A 17,705-nucleotide genomic window follows, 5' to 3' on the forward strand; every position below is an offset into this window, starting at 1 on the left:
TTATCAGTTACATACAGAAGGGTTATCAGTTACATACAGAAGGGTTATCAGTTACATACAGAAGGGTTATCAGTTACATACAGAAGAGTTATCAGTTACATACAGAAGGGTTATCAGTTACATACAGAAGGGTTATCAGTTACATACAGAAGGGTTATCAGTTACATACTGAAGGGTTATCAGTTACATACTGAAGGGTTATCAGTAGAGATGCCCCGATTCTAAATTCACCCGCCGATTCAGATACCGATCCGATGTACCGATCCTAATTGAACAATAATCCGATTCTGATACCGATTCAGATATTTTGTGTTGCATAGATAGTAGCTCATTTTATTATGCAAATACAAACATAATGCAAAGAAAACATGAATATTATTGTATTTATTTGTTTGCATTTATGGAAATTTTTTTATACATATTCACATACTGACATACCGTGCATGTAGTAACAAAACAGTCCATGTTTCTTGTAATTTGTAAATAAAGGTAATTACTGTTAGTGGTACAGTTCTATCTGTGATAACGAAATCCCTCTTCTATTGTTGGATGAACTGCTGTGCTTATACAAGTTTAGGGCAAATCAATGTTTCTTTTAAAAACCGTTAGTGGTTCAATTATCTCAGTAAGACGTCTCTTTTCTTCCATCATTATCAATGTAGCCAAGCGTACTGAAGGGGGATTCCCTTGCAACAGATGTTGGAGGACAGGCTACACACCGATACGCCACTGGGGTTACCGTTTTTTGTACAATACAAACGATCCATTGTATCGTCAGGATCAAGAGAGTGATAGATAACTTTATGCGTCGACTGTTTAAATTACTTTCGTAATGCTAGTAAATAGAAACATTACACTGCGTTCATGTTTCCCATTTTTGTTATCTTGTTCGTGATTGCTTGCAATAAAACCTATCGCTGTAATTGGGAAATACCACACTTTTTGTTTACGTTCTGGCTAAAAAGTTTCCTTCGCTGTGTTGATCAGGCTATAGACATGAAATAAATTGTGTGGCTTACAGCTGATTATTTTTTATTAGTATAGCAGGCTAAAGTACAGTTTTCTGCTAAATGGTTGATCTGTAAAAAGTATCGGAAGGTTCAGATTTTTAAAGAAAAGATCGGCCGATACCGATTCAGATACTTGACACTCATATCGGCACCGATACCGATTCCGATACCAAAATCGGGGCAACTCTAGTTATCAGTTACATACAGAAGGGTTATCAGTTACACACAGAAGGGTTATCAGTTACATACTGAAGGGTTATCAGTTACATACAGAAGGGTTATCAGTTACATACTGAAGCGTTATACTATATACATGTATATTATATGTATATAATATATATATTATATACATATAATATATTCAAGTTTACTTGGGAGAAATCTCATACTTTACGACAAAGAGTTTTATTACCCAAGTGTTGGTTGTACCCATAGAGTTATCTCCCCCCTAAAGTGATAACTCTATGGTTGTACCTACTACAATATATCAAATTGTTATACTGCTTATTACGCTTCATGTTGTTTATTGGACATCTTTGTTAAATTTTCTAGGTTCACCGCCTACATTGCTGAGCATTGCTATCCTGCTGACACCCCGCAGGCTGTCCGTGATCCAAAGTTTTCCGAAACGTATGCGGCAGCAGCTACGCTTTATAAAAAACCTGTGGAAAAGCTACCTAGTTCAAAACCTGACATCAGTTGTTGGTTAGAACTTTTTCTCCGCAGTCTTTTCTCCAAATTCTGTAGTGATGGAAAATCAGAATGCGGTGTTAAACAAGGTAATACAGATGTTTGTAAACAAATACGAAATCATGTACACGATTTTTGGAGTGGAAAATACCTGGATGTGCAGTGCCTTGCGCTGCATGCAAAGCATACTCCATCGAATTCACCACATCAATTTGGTACCAAAATAGTTGTGGAATTGCGGGAATTACACACTGTTCTTGCCTATTACCATCCGGAAGGAGTGTATTTAAAGGTCTTTCCTTATATAGAAGGTACAAATTTCTTACATTAAACTCATTCGATATCAGCTGAGTTTATCTATTAACAGTTTTCATCTCTCTGTTGCAAATGCTGCCATGTTATCATCAAATTTTATTCACCAGGTGAGCAGACCTTAATGCTGGACTTTGACTCTCACATGACTTATGAAAAGCTCAAAAGTGAAATCAAGACGAATTTAGGAAAAAGAAGCTTATGTGTTTGTATGTTTGTACGATCATACTATTTGTTACAAGCAGTTGTACAAACGCTTTATTTTACTGAGCTTATATTACAACTGAGTTAGTCCGCTAGTCAGTTGAGTTATTACTAGTTTGAACTTTATCACTGATCACTCTAAGGGCTCTTATTCCCATAGCTAATGCTATTTCATGATGGCAAGTTCACTGGATTCTCCAAGATGACTGAGGATTTTGCTCATTCTTTACAACAACTTAACAACTGTTAGCTCTATTTGGTCATGAGTGCTACTTGTTTAAAGTTGTATCCGCTAGCTTGGTAGGATTCAGAATTTGCTCTCTTTCACGCAGGTTTGCTGACGAACAGATCAGATGATGAATGTGACCATGAGTATTCTAAGTACAATCTTTTACCCCACGATGCTGACAAGATCAATGATATCGTCGAGTCACAAGTCTTGTTCTACCATGTGGTTAAACACAGAGTGAAGGTATTATTCAATATAATGTTTGCATCTATAGCATATAGTTTCAGCATTTGATCTTAGATTACAGATGCTTACAGGTAAGATACTTCTTTGTCATGATTTTTTTCCATCTTGGTTTTTCAGCTCAACGTTTCAAAAATTGTTCACAACTGTAATCTGTTTGTATTTTAAGATCAAATATCCATCTATAAAGCAGCTTTGCGTCTACATCTATGTGCGACACTTAATTCATTGCTTCCTGCTACAGATAGAACAGAAGTCTATTGTTTTATTGCATTTCACTTTGAGAATTTTGTGACATCCATTAGCGAGGCTCATATCATCCAACAATCTATGTGTTGTTGACTTTTATTTTATGTAAAAATAGTGCTCTGAAAACAAATTTTCTATGGTTTATAGATTTCTTGATAACAAATTCTCAACTCTTTTATATGAATTCTGCAAGACTAGATTCATATAAACTTCCTCAACAGCACTAATTCTATGCTGATCTCAACTCTCAATTACTTTAATAAAAACATTACGCTTGTTCATGTGACTCCAAGTCTTTCTGTAAAGATTAACTTGCACATCATTTTAGTAGATTTTATCTGAAAGTGTTGGTATTTTTTAATATTTACGATTGTTTTTTATGTTTGAGGTGATCTGACTGGCAGGATGTTTCAAAATTAAAATTGACAAAATTTGATTTCAATTAAAACGCTCACAAGCAAAATACGGTGGACCCTCACCATTCGACATTAAATCGTTCAGGTCTTGGCATCGCAAGGTAAAACTGGCGTATATAGGGGTATTAGCAGAATACCCGTGTTGCACAGGTATTAAAAATCAGCTTATAAACGGTGATAGCAATGCCACACTTATTAACTCAGCTTATAAACAATGCCACTTGCTATTAGCCTGGCACATTGTCAATGGCTAATTTAAGTAAGCTGGTTATCTATAGCTCTTACTAATACATAGAATGATGTTGCGCTGTAGCGGAGAGCGGTAGGGTGTTTTCACCCACATAACGAAATATATCGCTCAATGAATCTATCAATTTCGTGCAGCTAAATTGGTAAGGCATTTGCCTGGTGAACATGAGGTTCCCAGAGCAAATCTCCTGTGAAACAGATTCTTCATTCCAAGAATGTAATAGCAATAACTGGACATACCAATCTACACAAGTACACATAGGCAAACTTTGAGATATATATATATATATATATATATATATATATATATATATATATAGGACCCCATAGTAATTATCTACCGCAAACACTCCCTGGTTAAAAAACATCAAAATTTTATATGCTTAATGTAAATATTAAACATTAGTAACACAATAGTAACTTCAGTAGCTATAGTTACCTACAGTAACTTTAATATGTGATTATGATCTGCAATAAAATGTAACATTACTATGCAATACGTGCAGCTCGTACCGTGGTGAGCTCTTACCTTTGCCACAGACATATACCATAAACTTTGAATTTAGGTAACTTAAATGAATTTAGCTTACTAAACAAACACTTAAGCAAAGTTTCAGTATGTATTTTACTAAACCAATTTTGTCATCGTTAGCTGTTAGCTGTTTGCAGTTTAGTTTTCACTACAACTTAAAAAAGATGATGCTGAACTGAGAGGGAGTGGGTATAGAATCACATTCAGGAATTGTGGGAGAGATTTTGGCAAATAGCATAACGACATCTTCGTTATTTGACGTATTCAGCATACCAGCACCAAATTGAATTTTAAAGGACATTTTTGTTGATGTCGTATGACAAAAAAATTTCTTATGGGTTGACAACAAAGCAGCGTGCTCAACATCATAAGGCAAACAAAAACCGTAAAACAGGGACGTCGTAACCTGGGGTGCATAGTACATGAAAAAAGGGCATCTTTGATTGCTATCATTGCTACAGTTAATATTGACTATTGCTTTTAATTTGTATCGTAATAATTGCACTTTCGCTTTATCTAAGCATTTTAACTGCGATCAAGTTTTGGTGGTTCTAAATTTGAAGCATCTGGCAGTCAGATCACCTCAAACATACTGAAACGCAAATTATAGAAAAATATCGATACTTTCTAATAAAATTTCTGATAAAATCTACTGCAATTTTGTGCAAGTTCATCTTTAGCCTCGAGAGAAACTTGCCTCATTATGAGTTTGTTTTTTTGCTCGTTATTATTATTATATTACTGTTCATAACATCACCTCATCTCTTCATCACTGCTCACTACATACTTGCATAGTTGTCTGTATGGGGTGTTTCTGCACACACAACTTTGTTCAGACAAGTAAATCGGCCAGTCTTTATTGTAACTTGGTAAATGGGTCACTGTGTATTGTAGATCACTGTGGATTGTAGGTCACTGCGTATTGTAGATCACTGTGTATTGTAGATCACTGTGGATTGTAGGTCACTGTGTATTGTAGATCACTGTGTATTGTAGATCACTGTGTATTGTAGATCACTGTGTATTGTAGATTACTTTGGATTGTAGATCACTGTTTATTGTAGATCACTGTGTATTGTAGATCACTGTGTATTGTAGATCACTGTGCATCGTAGATCACTGTGCATCGTAGATTACCATGTATCGTAGATCACCATGTATCGAAGATCACTGTGTATTGTAGATCACTGTGTATTGTAGATCACTGTGTATTGTAGATCACTGTGTATTGTAGATCACTGTGTATTGTAGATCACTGTGTATTGTAGATCACTGTGTATTGTAGCTCAGTGTATTGTAGATCACTGTGTATTGTAGATCACTGTGTATTGTAGGTCACTTTAAAAGCAAAGCTGCGAAATTATTCCTCTTCGAAATCAGTCAACATTAGGCTTCCTCTCGAGACGACGGACCTTCAAGATCTGGTAAACTTTAATTATTCTTTTATTCACATCGGTGAACACAGTGATATCAGTAACAATGATAGTAGGGATAATATGATGTTGACTTGAATCTCAATGCTCAGGCAACCAAATCAGGGGGTGGGTAGCAGGAGTTCCCCAACTAAAAACTTCCACAACTTTCTAGACACTTGATTCAACATACAGTGTGTAAATCATTTTTGTTTTTTCCATATATATACATTAGGTACTTACGCTATGTATCTATATATACATTTCTCAAAGTCCGTCTGTCGTTGTATGTTGCATTCCGGCTATAGCTATTATTAGAATAGCGTAGCTGGACAACAACGCCACGGTCTACCGCAATGTCATGGGCTACAGGCATGAGAAGCCTAGCGCTTATTAACTAGCTTACTGGAATTTTCCATTGGCAATGTGCCAGGCTAATAGTGGTAGGTGAGCAAGCGGTAGGTAACTCTCATCACTTCTCATTGTTTATAAGCTGATTTTTAATATCATTATCCATTGGCATTGTGCCAAGCTATCAGCAAGTGGTTAGCAACTCTCATCACTTCTAAGCTGGTTTTGATGCGGGCATAATACCCGGGACGCACAGCTATTATATATTTATATATATACTAGCTGCATTACCCGCCTACAGGAGCAGCTTAACGTGCAGCATGAGGTTTATTGAGAGTTGTCTTTCATACTGTAAAACAACTCCAAATATGCAGTCAACTGAAATTGTTGTCCTGATCAGCGTATGTATGCACATATACATGTCAACGTTGGGGAGAACAAGGGAAATCTGCAATGTGTCTTACAGCTAGATGTGTGTAAATTCTAGTAAATATTCTAGATTCATGTGTCTAGATTCATGCATCTGTTCATACCCGTCTATATTAGCAGTTGACGATCGCGCACTTCTACCGCTGAGCCCCCGTCTCGGCTGACCAGTCTTTACCCGCCGAGCAGTTGACAATCGCGCTCTTGCACTCGCCTCGCAATCAATCGGTTCGCACTCGCAATCAATCGCCTCACAATCAATCGGCCCGCACTCGACCCGCAATAAATCGGCCTGCGCGCCTCGCACTCTCCTCGCAATCAATCGCCATGCAATCAATCACCTCACAATCAATCGCCTCGCAATCAATCACCTCACAATCAATCGCCTCGCACTAGCCTTGCAATCACCTCCCACTCGCCATGCAATCAATCACCTTGCACTCGCAACCAATAGTCTCGCAACCAATCGTCTCGCAATTAATCCCCGCGCACTCGCAATCAATCGCCTAGCACTTAATCGCTTTGCAATCAATCGCCTCGCACTCGCCAACTCATTCATCTGGAAAGCCGCGCCTGGAGACTCTCGCTGTAGTCGGGGTGAAAAAGTTCTCCCACGCATCCCGTGACGCCACGGCCCCAAGCCTAGCTGTGCTACCCGGCATTGCTCGGGTAGTAAAAAGTCTGCACAGAAAATTGATTTGTATTTAACATATAACAACATTTGCCATTCTAACTTTCAAACTACATATCATGAAAGAAGTGTTTTGTGTAGTTGAAATAAATTAAGAGAGAAAATGAAACAACTGTAAAGGTTTTCAAACTTTTCTAAACAACTACAACTTTCAAACATCATATCACGAGGAAAAGGTTTTGTGCAGGACAACTGATTTAAAAATAAATAAAACAACTGTAAAGGTTTTCGAACCAATGTAAATTTAAAGTTTCATAACTTTCAGTAATCTATATCTTTTGATAACGTATAGTGGAACCTCGGTTCTCGAACATAATCAGTTGCAGAAGTTCGAGATCCGAAACAATTTTTCCCATTAAAATAAAAGAGTGTAAATTTCAAACCGCTTCAAGGCGAAAAAACAACTTCGGTAAAGTATTTTTTAAACATTTTACACCATAAGCTGTACTTGTACCCGGGTTATAAAAAAGTTTTTGCACAGAAAATCTATTGGTATTTTACTTATATAACAACATTTGCCATTCTAATATTCAAACTACATAGGTAACATGAGAAAACATGATAGGTAACCTATCATGAGAGAAGTGTTTTGTGTAGTTAAAATAATTTGAGAGAAAATCAAAACAACTGGTAATGATAAATAATAAAAGATAAAACAATAATAAAGATAATAAAAGATGAAACGGGATAGTTTCTGTCCCACCAGAAACTATCCATCAATTCTTTGAATACAATGATACTAATAAATATGACAGAATATCATAGTATTTTGTGATTGAAATTTTATTAGAACAATGTCTGCCAAAAATGGTTGCCTAAAAGAATAATATTAATAATATAGATTGGAAACTAATCAAGTAATAATAACAGTGATAGGAAAATGAATATTGTTTTAACTTCAAACACGATACTCAATTTATGTTTAAAAGAATGCAAGTTGAAATAATAACAACGATGAAACAAACTTTAAAAAACTTATGTTATAAACTTCAAAAGTCATAAGAAGTTTATAAATGTAATAAAAGAGTTTAAATTTATATATCTATATATATATTTCTCAAAGTATGTAAATGTATGTAAATATAACAGAGTGGAGAATAACTGATACTTGCAATCTTACACGATAAATCTTACAGTAATCTTACAAATGTTTGTTGTAAAATGTACGAAAAACTAATTGGTTAGGTTTAAAAGGAAAGATGTGTAAGCTAATACATTTAGCTGTACTACCCAGCATTGCTCGGGTAATAAAAATAATGAACAGAAAATTGAATTGTATTTAACAAATAACAACATTTACCATTCTACCTTAAAACAACTGTAAAGGTTTTCAAACTTACTTTGTCAAACAACTTTTAAACTTCCCATCATGAAAAAAATGTTTCGTGCAGGTCAAATAAATTTAAAGACAATAAAACCACTATAGAAGGGTTTAAAATTTTATGTAAATGTGAAATACTTAGCAAGTAATAGCTAAATTAAGTCTGTTTTGCTGTATTGCTACAATAAAAGATGATACGGTAATGATACAATTAAGATAAACTGAGAAAACTAAAGAAAAATTATGAATATGTTGAATTAATAGCAACAACTACGTAGCAACAATAGCAATAGCAACAATACAACAATACAAATTATGTGTGTGTGTGCACGCGTGTGTGTGTGTGTGTAAAAAGGTTACTGTTCTCGCAGAAGCTAACCATCAAAACTTCGAATAGGATGATACTGGTACCTCTCGATACTGGTACAAATGTAAAAATGAGATATCGGACCGTCTTTGTCTGGTACTTTGTCTAACGGAACAGAGAGAGAATGTTGAGGATATTCGTACTCTTAGCAATGAAACCTTACGAAAAACCGGAAATACAAGTATAACGCACATTTGAAATTGAAAGGGTAAATTTACAATATTCAAGGTGAAAAATAGATAATTGTAGCAAAAAACTTAGTTTTCAAGTTGCAGTTGCAACCTCTGTGAGTTCACATCCAGCACGCAGCGGGATTTTTATTCCGACATTTTAACAGCTCTATCTGGACAGGCAGACATCTGAACAGAGGATGAAGACAAACGTTGAGATTTATATATATATAGATATTTGATATAGATATTTACTGGTAAATCTATCTATATCTATATATATATATTTGAAAAATTATTGCGAAAAAAGTAAACTTTTAGTATTTGCGTTACAAATTTGTTTCGTGCGGAGCACTCATCAGACGCGATTGTACTAAAATGAAAAGCTTTACCGAATGTGCCAAAATATCAGAAATGGGCTCGCTGTGGTAATCATGTAATTCAGTGCTAAGTGTAACCGAGAAGATAACTCCTAGCATGTCTGCAATTAGAAGTCAATTCATTTCTTTTATTTAATGTGCCTATGTGTGGTTTGCATATTATGAAGTATTTTTCAAGTAAACATAATTTGCATCGTTTTGTTTTGTTTGTGTATGGTTGTGCTTGAGCATATATATATATATATATATATATATATATATATATATATATATATATATATATATATATATATATATATATATATATATAGACAAAGTGGACGCTGCACAGTTCGTTATACATATATATATATATATATATATACATATATATATATATACATATATATATATATGTATATATATATGTATGTATTTCTCAAAGTATGTTTTCTGTTTTCGGTATGTCCAGCTATAGCTATTATTAGAATAGCTTTAGCTGGACAACACTGACTCTATGTCATTGCGTACTGTCATTAAAGGCCTAGTGTTTATGAGCGAGCGTCATAGATATAGTAAACCCTATATTGGCGAATAGCTATCAATACAATGGAGCAAAGGTGAGGCCTATAATTGGCTGTTGTTTTCACGACGTTACGTAGTAGTGATGTGCATCACAGCATCAAAGCCTTCAATTGAGCAATAAGTTTAGTAGTGGAAGCACGCTTGGTATGCTAGTTTTTAAGTCATAAACATAACAATAAGACCAAATTCTTAGTGAAATGTCATCAGAAGAGACCACAACACCCCAGGTATATCCTGAATTGCCCATAACATAACAGAACTTCAACTCAAAACAAGAAGTTCTCAACAATATCATAAGCTATCTATGCTGATTAAGGACACCAAGCTGAAAGCTGCTAGTGGAAAATAATAAGAAAATCATCATCATTTCGTCAGTGGTTTTGAGTCAGCAGCCAAATCTGTACATGACATTACTCAATATCTTTTCAGCAACTACCCTTACATCAACTACTTCCTAACCTTTAAGATCAACCAGGATCATATTGAGATTCTGTTTTCCACAATACGATCTAAGGGTGGCTATAACAATAACCCGGATGTGCAGTGCTTTAGATCTGCACTTCGAGCACCGTTCATAAAAGCAGATATCACACCAAGTTCCAATGTTAACTGTATTGATCTGGATGTGAGCAGGGCTGAAAAAACTGGCCAACTCCTGCTACATTCTCTGGCTAGAAAGAAAAAGAAAGAAGAGACAAAAGCTGAGGAAGGTGAAGATGAGGAGTTCGGTGATGAGGATTTTTTTCTAACTCAAATGTGATGAGCGTATCAAGTTCTTGACCGATGTCGAAGTAGTGGGAAGTAGAAATAGTGATGACATAACCCTAATCTCAGTTAAAAACAGAGGAGGATTGGTGACCAGATTGATAGACCGAATATGAATTGCTGCAGAAAAGTGCCTACGTTCACACATGGAGAGCTGTGGTATCACACAGAAAGCTTTTAAACAAGTAACATCACAGACAGTAACATATATGTCTTATTACATAACCTCCATCAAGGTTTTACATGTACAGTGCATGCCAACAGTCTACTCAAAACTATAGTAAATCGCTATACTAAAATCAGAAAACACTATGCCACTTCAAAGCAGGAATCTAGTTCAACCAACCTTAGACAAAAACTATCTCGTCTAGTTATTTTCAGTCATGTTTAATGGGTGTTTAATACAGTGGTCCAGCGTAACTGCTTCTAAACCTCATTTGATTCATTAGTTTGTTATTAGTTTAATTTCTATTTGGTCACTCTTTGTATTATCAATAATATAGAAGCTTCTAAATCATTGATATTATTCATTACCATGTGTGTAAGATTCTTGCCTTTCTCATCCAAAGTCATTACAGTCATACTTCGACTTACGAGCCTAATGCGTTCAGAGACTGAGCTCGTAGGTCAATTTACTCGCATGTTGGTGCAATTTATTTATATATAGAACAATTAAATATATATTGATAGGTTTTCATACTCTGAAAATGCAAATAAAACACTCAAAACAATATATTGTAACAGAAAGAACATGTTGGTTGTTGTCCTAACTTACCACATGCTTTCAAAAAGCAACAAATAAAAATAATGCAAGGAAATGTGATTAATTAAAATGTAAAATTAAATACATACAATAGCGGCTAACGCTAGCATTTGCCAGAGAGGGAGAGATAAGTTATCCTCCATTACAACAGTTGACTTTAATAAATTTAGATTTTATCCAAGTCTTAAAAGACAAAATTAAAAGCAAACCTAAAAGCAAACTTTATTCTTTAACTTAACGTAATTAAAGTTTCTTCGGCGTTCATAGTTTTAAGTTTCTCGCTGGTTAGCTAATTTTTTTTTGTTTCGTTCTCACGACCAGCCGACCGTTTTAAGAGAAACCTATCTAAGGACGTTTGCCTTTGTCGCCCTTTCAATGTGTTGCGATCAGGACGAACACAGTTGTTGTCACCAAGGGTTAATGCACGACCGCTAGCCAACTTGTCCGAATGTCTATTTTTTATAGTTTTGATAGATAGCACCGGCCATTTTATGTAGCATCGTTTCAGTTACGTAGTCACCGGCCAATTGTTTGTCTTTTATCCAAAACCTGAGCAGTCTCTCCATCAGTGGTCGTGAAGATCGCTGCATCGTTTAGAAACTATGGTTAGTCCTTTTGCAGACTAAATGCCTTGAATATAATCCTTGTGCTTGATAATTGTGGAATGTATTTCTGTCATATTGTTGAGCAAGCTCAATCACGCATACATCTTTTGCATATTTTTCAATAATTTTCCATTTAATATCAATTGTTATCATTCACTTTTTCTTTGCATTATCTATCCTTTTACTGGCAAACTTTCGGTCTACGCACGGTACTTTTAATTCACATATTTCTGCACTGAAAATCACGCACAAAAGACATGGTACAAAAGTATAATCTGAGCAGTTGAAAAATACAGAGTGATGCTGTTCTCATAAAACACCTCCGACATACTTGGCAACTGTCTCATGTGCTCGTATTTCAAACATGGCTCGTATTTTAGTGCTAAAACTTGCTTAAAAGCTGGCTCGTACCTCAAGTTTCTCATACGTTAGGGCACTCGTAAGTTGAAGTATTACCGCATATAAGTTTTACATATTTTCAATAAAATATGCAGCCTCAGATGCACAAACTATGGAAAAATTGAGCAGTTTTTAGTGCCAAGTCAATAGGAGTTAATAGATAAGCTGATTCGCTTTGCACATCACTATGACGTTGCGTCATGCTAATTATAGGCCTCACTTGTTTTGATTATTCGCGTATCTAGGGTTTACTATATCTATGGCGAGCGTACTGGAATATTCCATTGGCAATGTGCCAGGCCGCTTGGCAATAGCCTGCCACTTGCTTGAGAGTTGCCTTCCAGCAAGTGACAGGCAACTCTCATTACTTCTAATTGTTTATAAGCTGACTTTTAATACTGGACAACCCCTGGAGGCACAGCTAGTAAATATCTATATATATTTCTCAAAGTATGTTTTATGTCATATGTCTGTCTGCATTCCGGCTATAGATCTTAAAATCTTGGATTAAGAAATCCATACCGATGGAGATTTGATCTCAGACCCTACTGTTTGCCAGTTTGACGCCCTTTTTATTTTGTTTTCTCAGTTCGTATTAATTGTATCATTACCGAATCATCTTTTATTGTAATGGTATCAAAACCGACTTAATTTAGCTATTACTTGTTAATTAGTCTGGGACGAGGCATAGTCTGGGAAGAGGCATTCTGGGAAGAGGCAGTCTGGGAAGAGGCAGTCTGGGAAGAGGCAGTCTGGGAAGAGGCATAGTCTGCGAAGAGGCTTTTAGTCTGGGAAGAGGCATAGTCTAGGAAGAGGCTTTTAGTCTGGGAAGAGGCATAGTCTGGGTAGAGGCATAGTCTGGGAAGAGGTATAGTCTGGGAAGAGGCATAGTTTGTGAAGAGGCATAGTCCGAGAAGAGGCATAGTCCGGGAAGAGGTATAGCCTGGGAAGAGGCTTTTAGTATGGGAAGAGGCTTTTAGTCGGGAAGAGACTTTTAGTCTGGGAAGAGGCATAGTCCGGGAAGAGGCATAGTCTGGGATGAGGCTTTTAGTCTGGGAAGAGGCTTTTAGTCTGGGAAGAGGCTTTTAGTCTGGGAAGAGGCATAGTCCGGGAAGAGGTATAGTCTGGGAAGAGGCATAGTCCGGGAAGAGGTATAGTCCGGGAAGAGGCATAGCCTGGGAAGAGGCATAGTCCGGGAAGAGGCATAGCCTGGGAAGAGGCATAGTCCGGGAAGAGATATAGTCTGGGAAGAGGCATAGTCTGGGAAGAGGTATAGTCTGGGAAGAGGCATAGTCCGGGAAGAGGCATAGTCTGGGAAGAGGTATAGTCTGGCAAGAGGCATAGTCTGGCAAGAGGTATAGTCTGGGAAGAGGCATAGTCTGGGAAAAGGTGTAATCCGGGAAAAAGCATAGTCTGTGAAGAGGCATAGTCCGGGAAGAGGCATAGTCTGGGAAGAGGTATAGCCTGGGAAGAGGCTTTTAGTCTGGGAAGAGACATAGTCCAGGAAGAGGCGTAGTCCGGGAAGAGGCATAGTCCGGGAAGAGATATAGTCTGGGAAGAGGCATAGTCTGGGAAGAGGTATAGTCTGGGAAGAGGCATAGTCTGGGAAGAGGCATAGTCCGGGAAGAGGCATAGTCTTGGAAGAGGTATAGTCTGGCAAGAGGCATAGTCTGGCAAGAGGTATAGTCTGGGAAGAGGCATAGTCTGGGAAAAGGTGTAATCCGGGAAAAGGCATAGTCTGTGAAGAGGCATAGTCCGGGAAGAGGCATAGTCTGGGAAGAGGTATAGCCTGGGAAGAGGCTTTTAGTCTGGGAAGAGGCTTTTAGTCTGGGAAGAGGCATAGTCCGGGAAGAAGTATAGTCCAGAGAAGAGGCATAGTCCAGGAAGAGGCATAGTCCGGGAAGAGGCATAGCCTGGGAAGAGGCATAGTCCGGGAAGAGATATAGTCTGGGAAGAGGCATAGTCTTGGAAGAGGCTTTTAGTCTGGGAAGAGGCATAGTCTGGGTAGAGGCATAATCTGGGAAGAGGCATAATCTTGGAAGAGGCATAATCTGGGAAGAGGTATAGTCTGGGAAGAGGTATAGTCTGGGAAGAGGCATAGTCCGGGAAGAGGCATAGTCTGGAAAGACTTTTTTTGTTAGAAAGATCAACAGGGTAACTGAGTGTAGATGCAAACTTTAAACAGTCAACTGGTAGTCCACAGACTCTATAGACCATCAGTTGGTAACCACTGCTTTAAACAGTTCTAGTCCTTGCACTCTTTAGTAGGCCACTCTATAGAATCTATCTATAGATTGTCTGTGAACATCTAAAGCGATGTTGGCATCAGTCACTGAGGTGTCTGTTGATATAACAAACTTGGCTCATCATCTTCTCTATTAGAACTAACAATACGAACAGACAGGGTTATTGATAACTAAGGTTACTTGCTCATGGAAGCTGTACATTGCTCTGTGCCCACGCCTACAATATATGGAATCATGTACAGAATACATATATATATAGAATACTTTATATATGGAATACCCTATTTTTGTTTTTTGTCTCATCTGCAGTATCATATCTCTTTGCTGTGCTACTGGTGAATCAGCATTTGTGTGTTTTAATCAGGTAGATGAATGTTCTTCCCAGAGAAGTGGAAGTGGTGATGCAGGAAACAGAAGAAAAAAGAGCCAATTACCAAATCTTCTTGTTCACATAGTCGATTACTGGCGACATGAGAAGGAAGCGGGGACTGAGGCTTCTCGACAGCCATTAAAAAAACATTCCCAAGATTCATCGAACTCCCCAACTAATCTAAAATCTCTAGCCACTCCAGCTGAAGACTCTGGAGCTGTTGAGGCATCTAAGGAATCTGATGAAGGTAACTTTGCAAAAAGTATCTCTTTCTGATTTGTGATTTTTACTTGCCGGTCTTTCATTGTATTGTTTATGAATTCCAGACTAAACAGCTACATTTTATATTCATTCCGCTATATATTCACACTTTTAATTGTTTGATAAAATATTCTATTGATTTCTCCTAATTATCTTTTTGATTTTATTGGCGCTAAAGGTTGGTTCACACTATATCACCATATCTCGGCGTTGACGGAACAATATTCCGGGTTTTGTTGATTATAACAATGTTCACACTATCAAAAACCGATCCACGTTTGCTTCAGCAAATACTCCATGTTGCAGTGTTCTGATTTTTCTTTTTAACATTTCATGAAGAAATCTCTTCATTTTCACGTGCTTGAATCAAATACTAGTACCTCCGGAACTATCATAAACGGAAATAAATAAATTACCCTATTCGCAACTGCGAATTCCTATAGCTGAAATGGTTCACATTGTAAAGGCCGTAATCGATGCGACGAAATATCGGGGCAGCTGCAAACTTTGGTTTGACAGCTGCAAACTTTTCCGCATATCCGCTTTGCTTCTACAATGCTTTAGGTTTAACATTCACATAGTCTACAATGAATGTCGAAAGGAAAACGCCGACAAACGGCGATATAGTGTGAACCAGCATCTAAGTGAGGCTTTGTTCAGCAACTCTCTTGGTCAACTTTTTAATTGGACTGGCTACAAAGATAAAACTTATAGAGTGAGAGTTGATGTACTATCTGTACAACTTTACTGACTTATAGAGTGAGAGTTGATGTACTATCTGTACAACTTTACTGAATTATAGAGTGAGAGTTGATGTACTATCTGTACAACTTTACTGTCTTATAGAGTGAGAGTTGATGTACTATCTGTACAACTTTACCGAATTATAGAGTGAGAGTTTATGTACTATCTGTACACCTTTACTGACTTATAGAATGAGAGTTGATGCACTATCTGTACAACTTTACTGACTTATATAGAGAGAGTTGTTGTACTATCTGTACAACTTTACTGAATTATAGAGTGAGAGTTGATGTACTATCTGTACAACTTTACTGACTTATGGAGTGAGAGTGGATGTCCTATCTGTACAACTTTACTGACATATAGAGTATGAATTGTTGTACTATCTGTACAAATTCACTGACCTATAGAGTGAAAGTTGATGTACTATCTGTACAATTTTACTGACTTATAGACTGAGAGTTGTTGTACTATCTGTACAACTTTACTGACTTATAGAGTGAGAGTTGATGTACTATCTGTACAACTTTACTGACTTATAGAGCGAGAATCGATGTACTATCTCTACTACTAAACGTTTTTCATTAGCTGCTCTTTTTACCTCGCTCTGTAGAGCTCATCCAGAAGAGTTTTGTTGAATTGTTGATGGGAAATCAGATGCCTAAGACTGAAGAATTAACTTGGAAAGATGTTGAAAATAGAGCCAAGGGGTATCTTGCAGAACACGAGCGACCCTTTGCAGTTTCTAGGCATAATAATAGAGCAATGTGAGTGTTAATTTTCTTATGCATATTATTAGTTAAGTATGAAATAGCATATTTACTAAAATATTATCTAATTCAGTCATTAAGTACTAATAAATAGAAAAGTCTTATACTGGTTTTTCAGCTAACTTTGTGCAATGTTTCTTTTAAGCCTGCTAAACTGATTTTTGTTATTTTTGATGAAATAAATAGTGCTCTAAATCAACAGTGCCTTTGAAAAAATTCAGAAGTCAAGTAAGAAGCTCAAAGCATGAGAAATCAGTTATTAAAACACAAATTATTAAAATACATGGCGTTTTAACATATATTTAACCTTTCAGTTAAATATCCAAGGGAGTAAAGTAACTCTCACATTTAAGAAACTACACACATTGGAATCTGGGTTCTCGAACATAATCTGTTCCAGAAGATTGTTCGAAAACCGAGTTGTTTGAGATCCGAAACAATTATTCCCATTAGAATTAAGGTATGTAAATTTCAATCCGTTCCAAGCTGAGAAAACAATTTCGAAAAAGAAAATTTCGAACATTTTACACCATAAACCTGCGTACTACATACTACATGTATAAATAAAAATGAATATATATAGATCATGTTTATTTTTAATGAAAGTTTTTCTATCTATGATGATGGAAAAAGAAAACAAAAAGTAAAGATTTTGTATGTTTTGCTCTTAAAACATAGAAAACATTCTAGGTTAAAATACGATACCAAAAATGGCAGAAATTGATAATGAAACAGAACAAATTCCATAGATCAGTTACATCAAAAATCTTGTGAAAAAGAAAATATAAGAAAGATCATAAGAAAATAAAAAAGAATAATTCTCATAAAAGAGAATCTCATAAAAAGATTAAATATCATAAGAAATATAAAAAGAAATAAAGAAATATCAGAAAACGTGTCATTGCTTGAGCAACAGCACTGCTTGAGACTGCAATGGCTGCTCAAGCAATGGCACTGCACGTGCCA

The 17,705-nt window shown here is 36.5% G+C and overlaps 1 protein-coding gene across 1 annotated transcript in view; it reads left to right on the forward strand.

The window, feature by feature from the left end:
- The window catches only part of LOC137394277 (uncharacterized), an 88,838-nt gene that overhangs the window by 59,680 nt on the left and 11,453 nt on the right, over nucleotides 1–17,705 (forward strand). Inside the window, exons 13-18 of the mRNA XM_068080996.1 lie at nucleotides 1,563–2,011; nucleotides 2,123–2,221; nucleotides 2,549–2,688; nucleotides 5,469–5,558; nucleotides 14,959–15,211; nucleotides 16,583–16,736. Of these exons, the coding sequence (XP_067937097.1) occupies nucleotides 1,563–2,011; nucleotides 2,123–2,221; nucleotides 2,549–2,688; nucleotides 5,469–5,558; nucleotides 14,959–15,211; nucleotides 16,583–16,736 (1,185 nt within the window). The remainder of the gene's footprint in view (nucleotides 1–1,562; nucleotides 2,012–2,122; nucleotides 2,222–2,548; nucleotides 2,689–5,468; nucleotides 5,559–14,958; nucleotides 15,212–16,582; nucleotides 16,737–17,705) is intronic.

The sequence above is a fragment of the Watersipora subatra genome, chromosome 4, assembly GCF_963576615.1.
Source record: "Watersipora subatra chromosome 4, tzWatSuba1.1, whole genome shotgun sequence".
Classification (NCBI taxonomy): Eukaryota; Metazoa; Bryozoa; class Gymnolaemata; order Cheilostomatida; family Watersiporidae; genus Watersipora; species Watersipora subatra.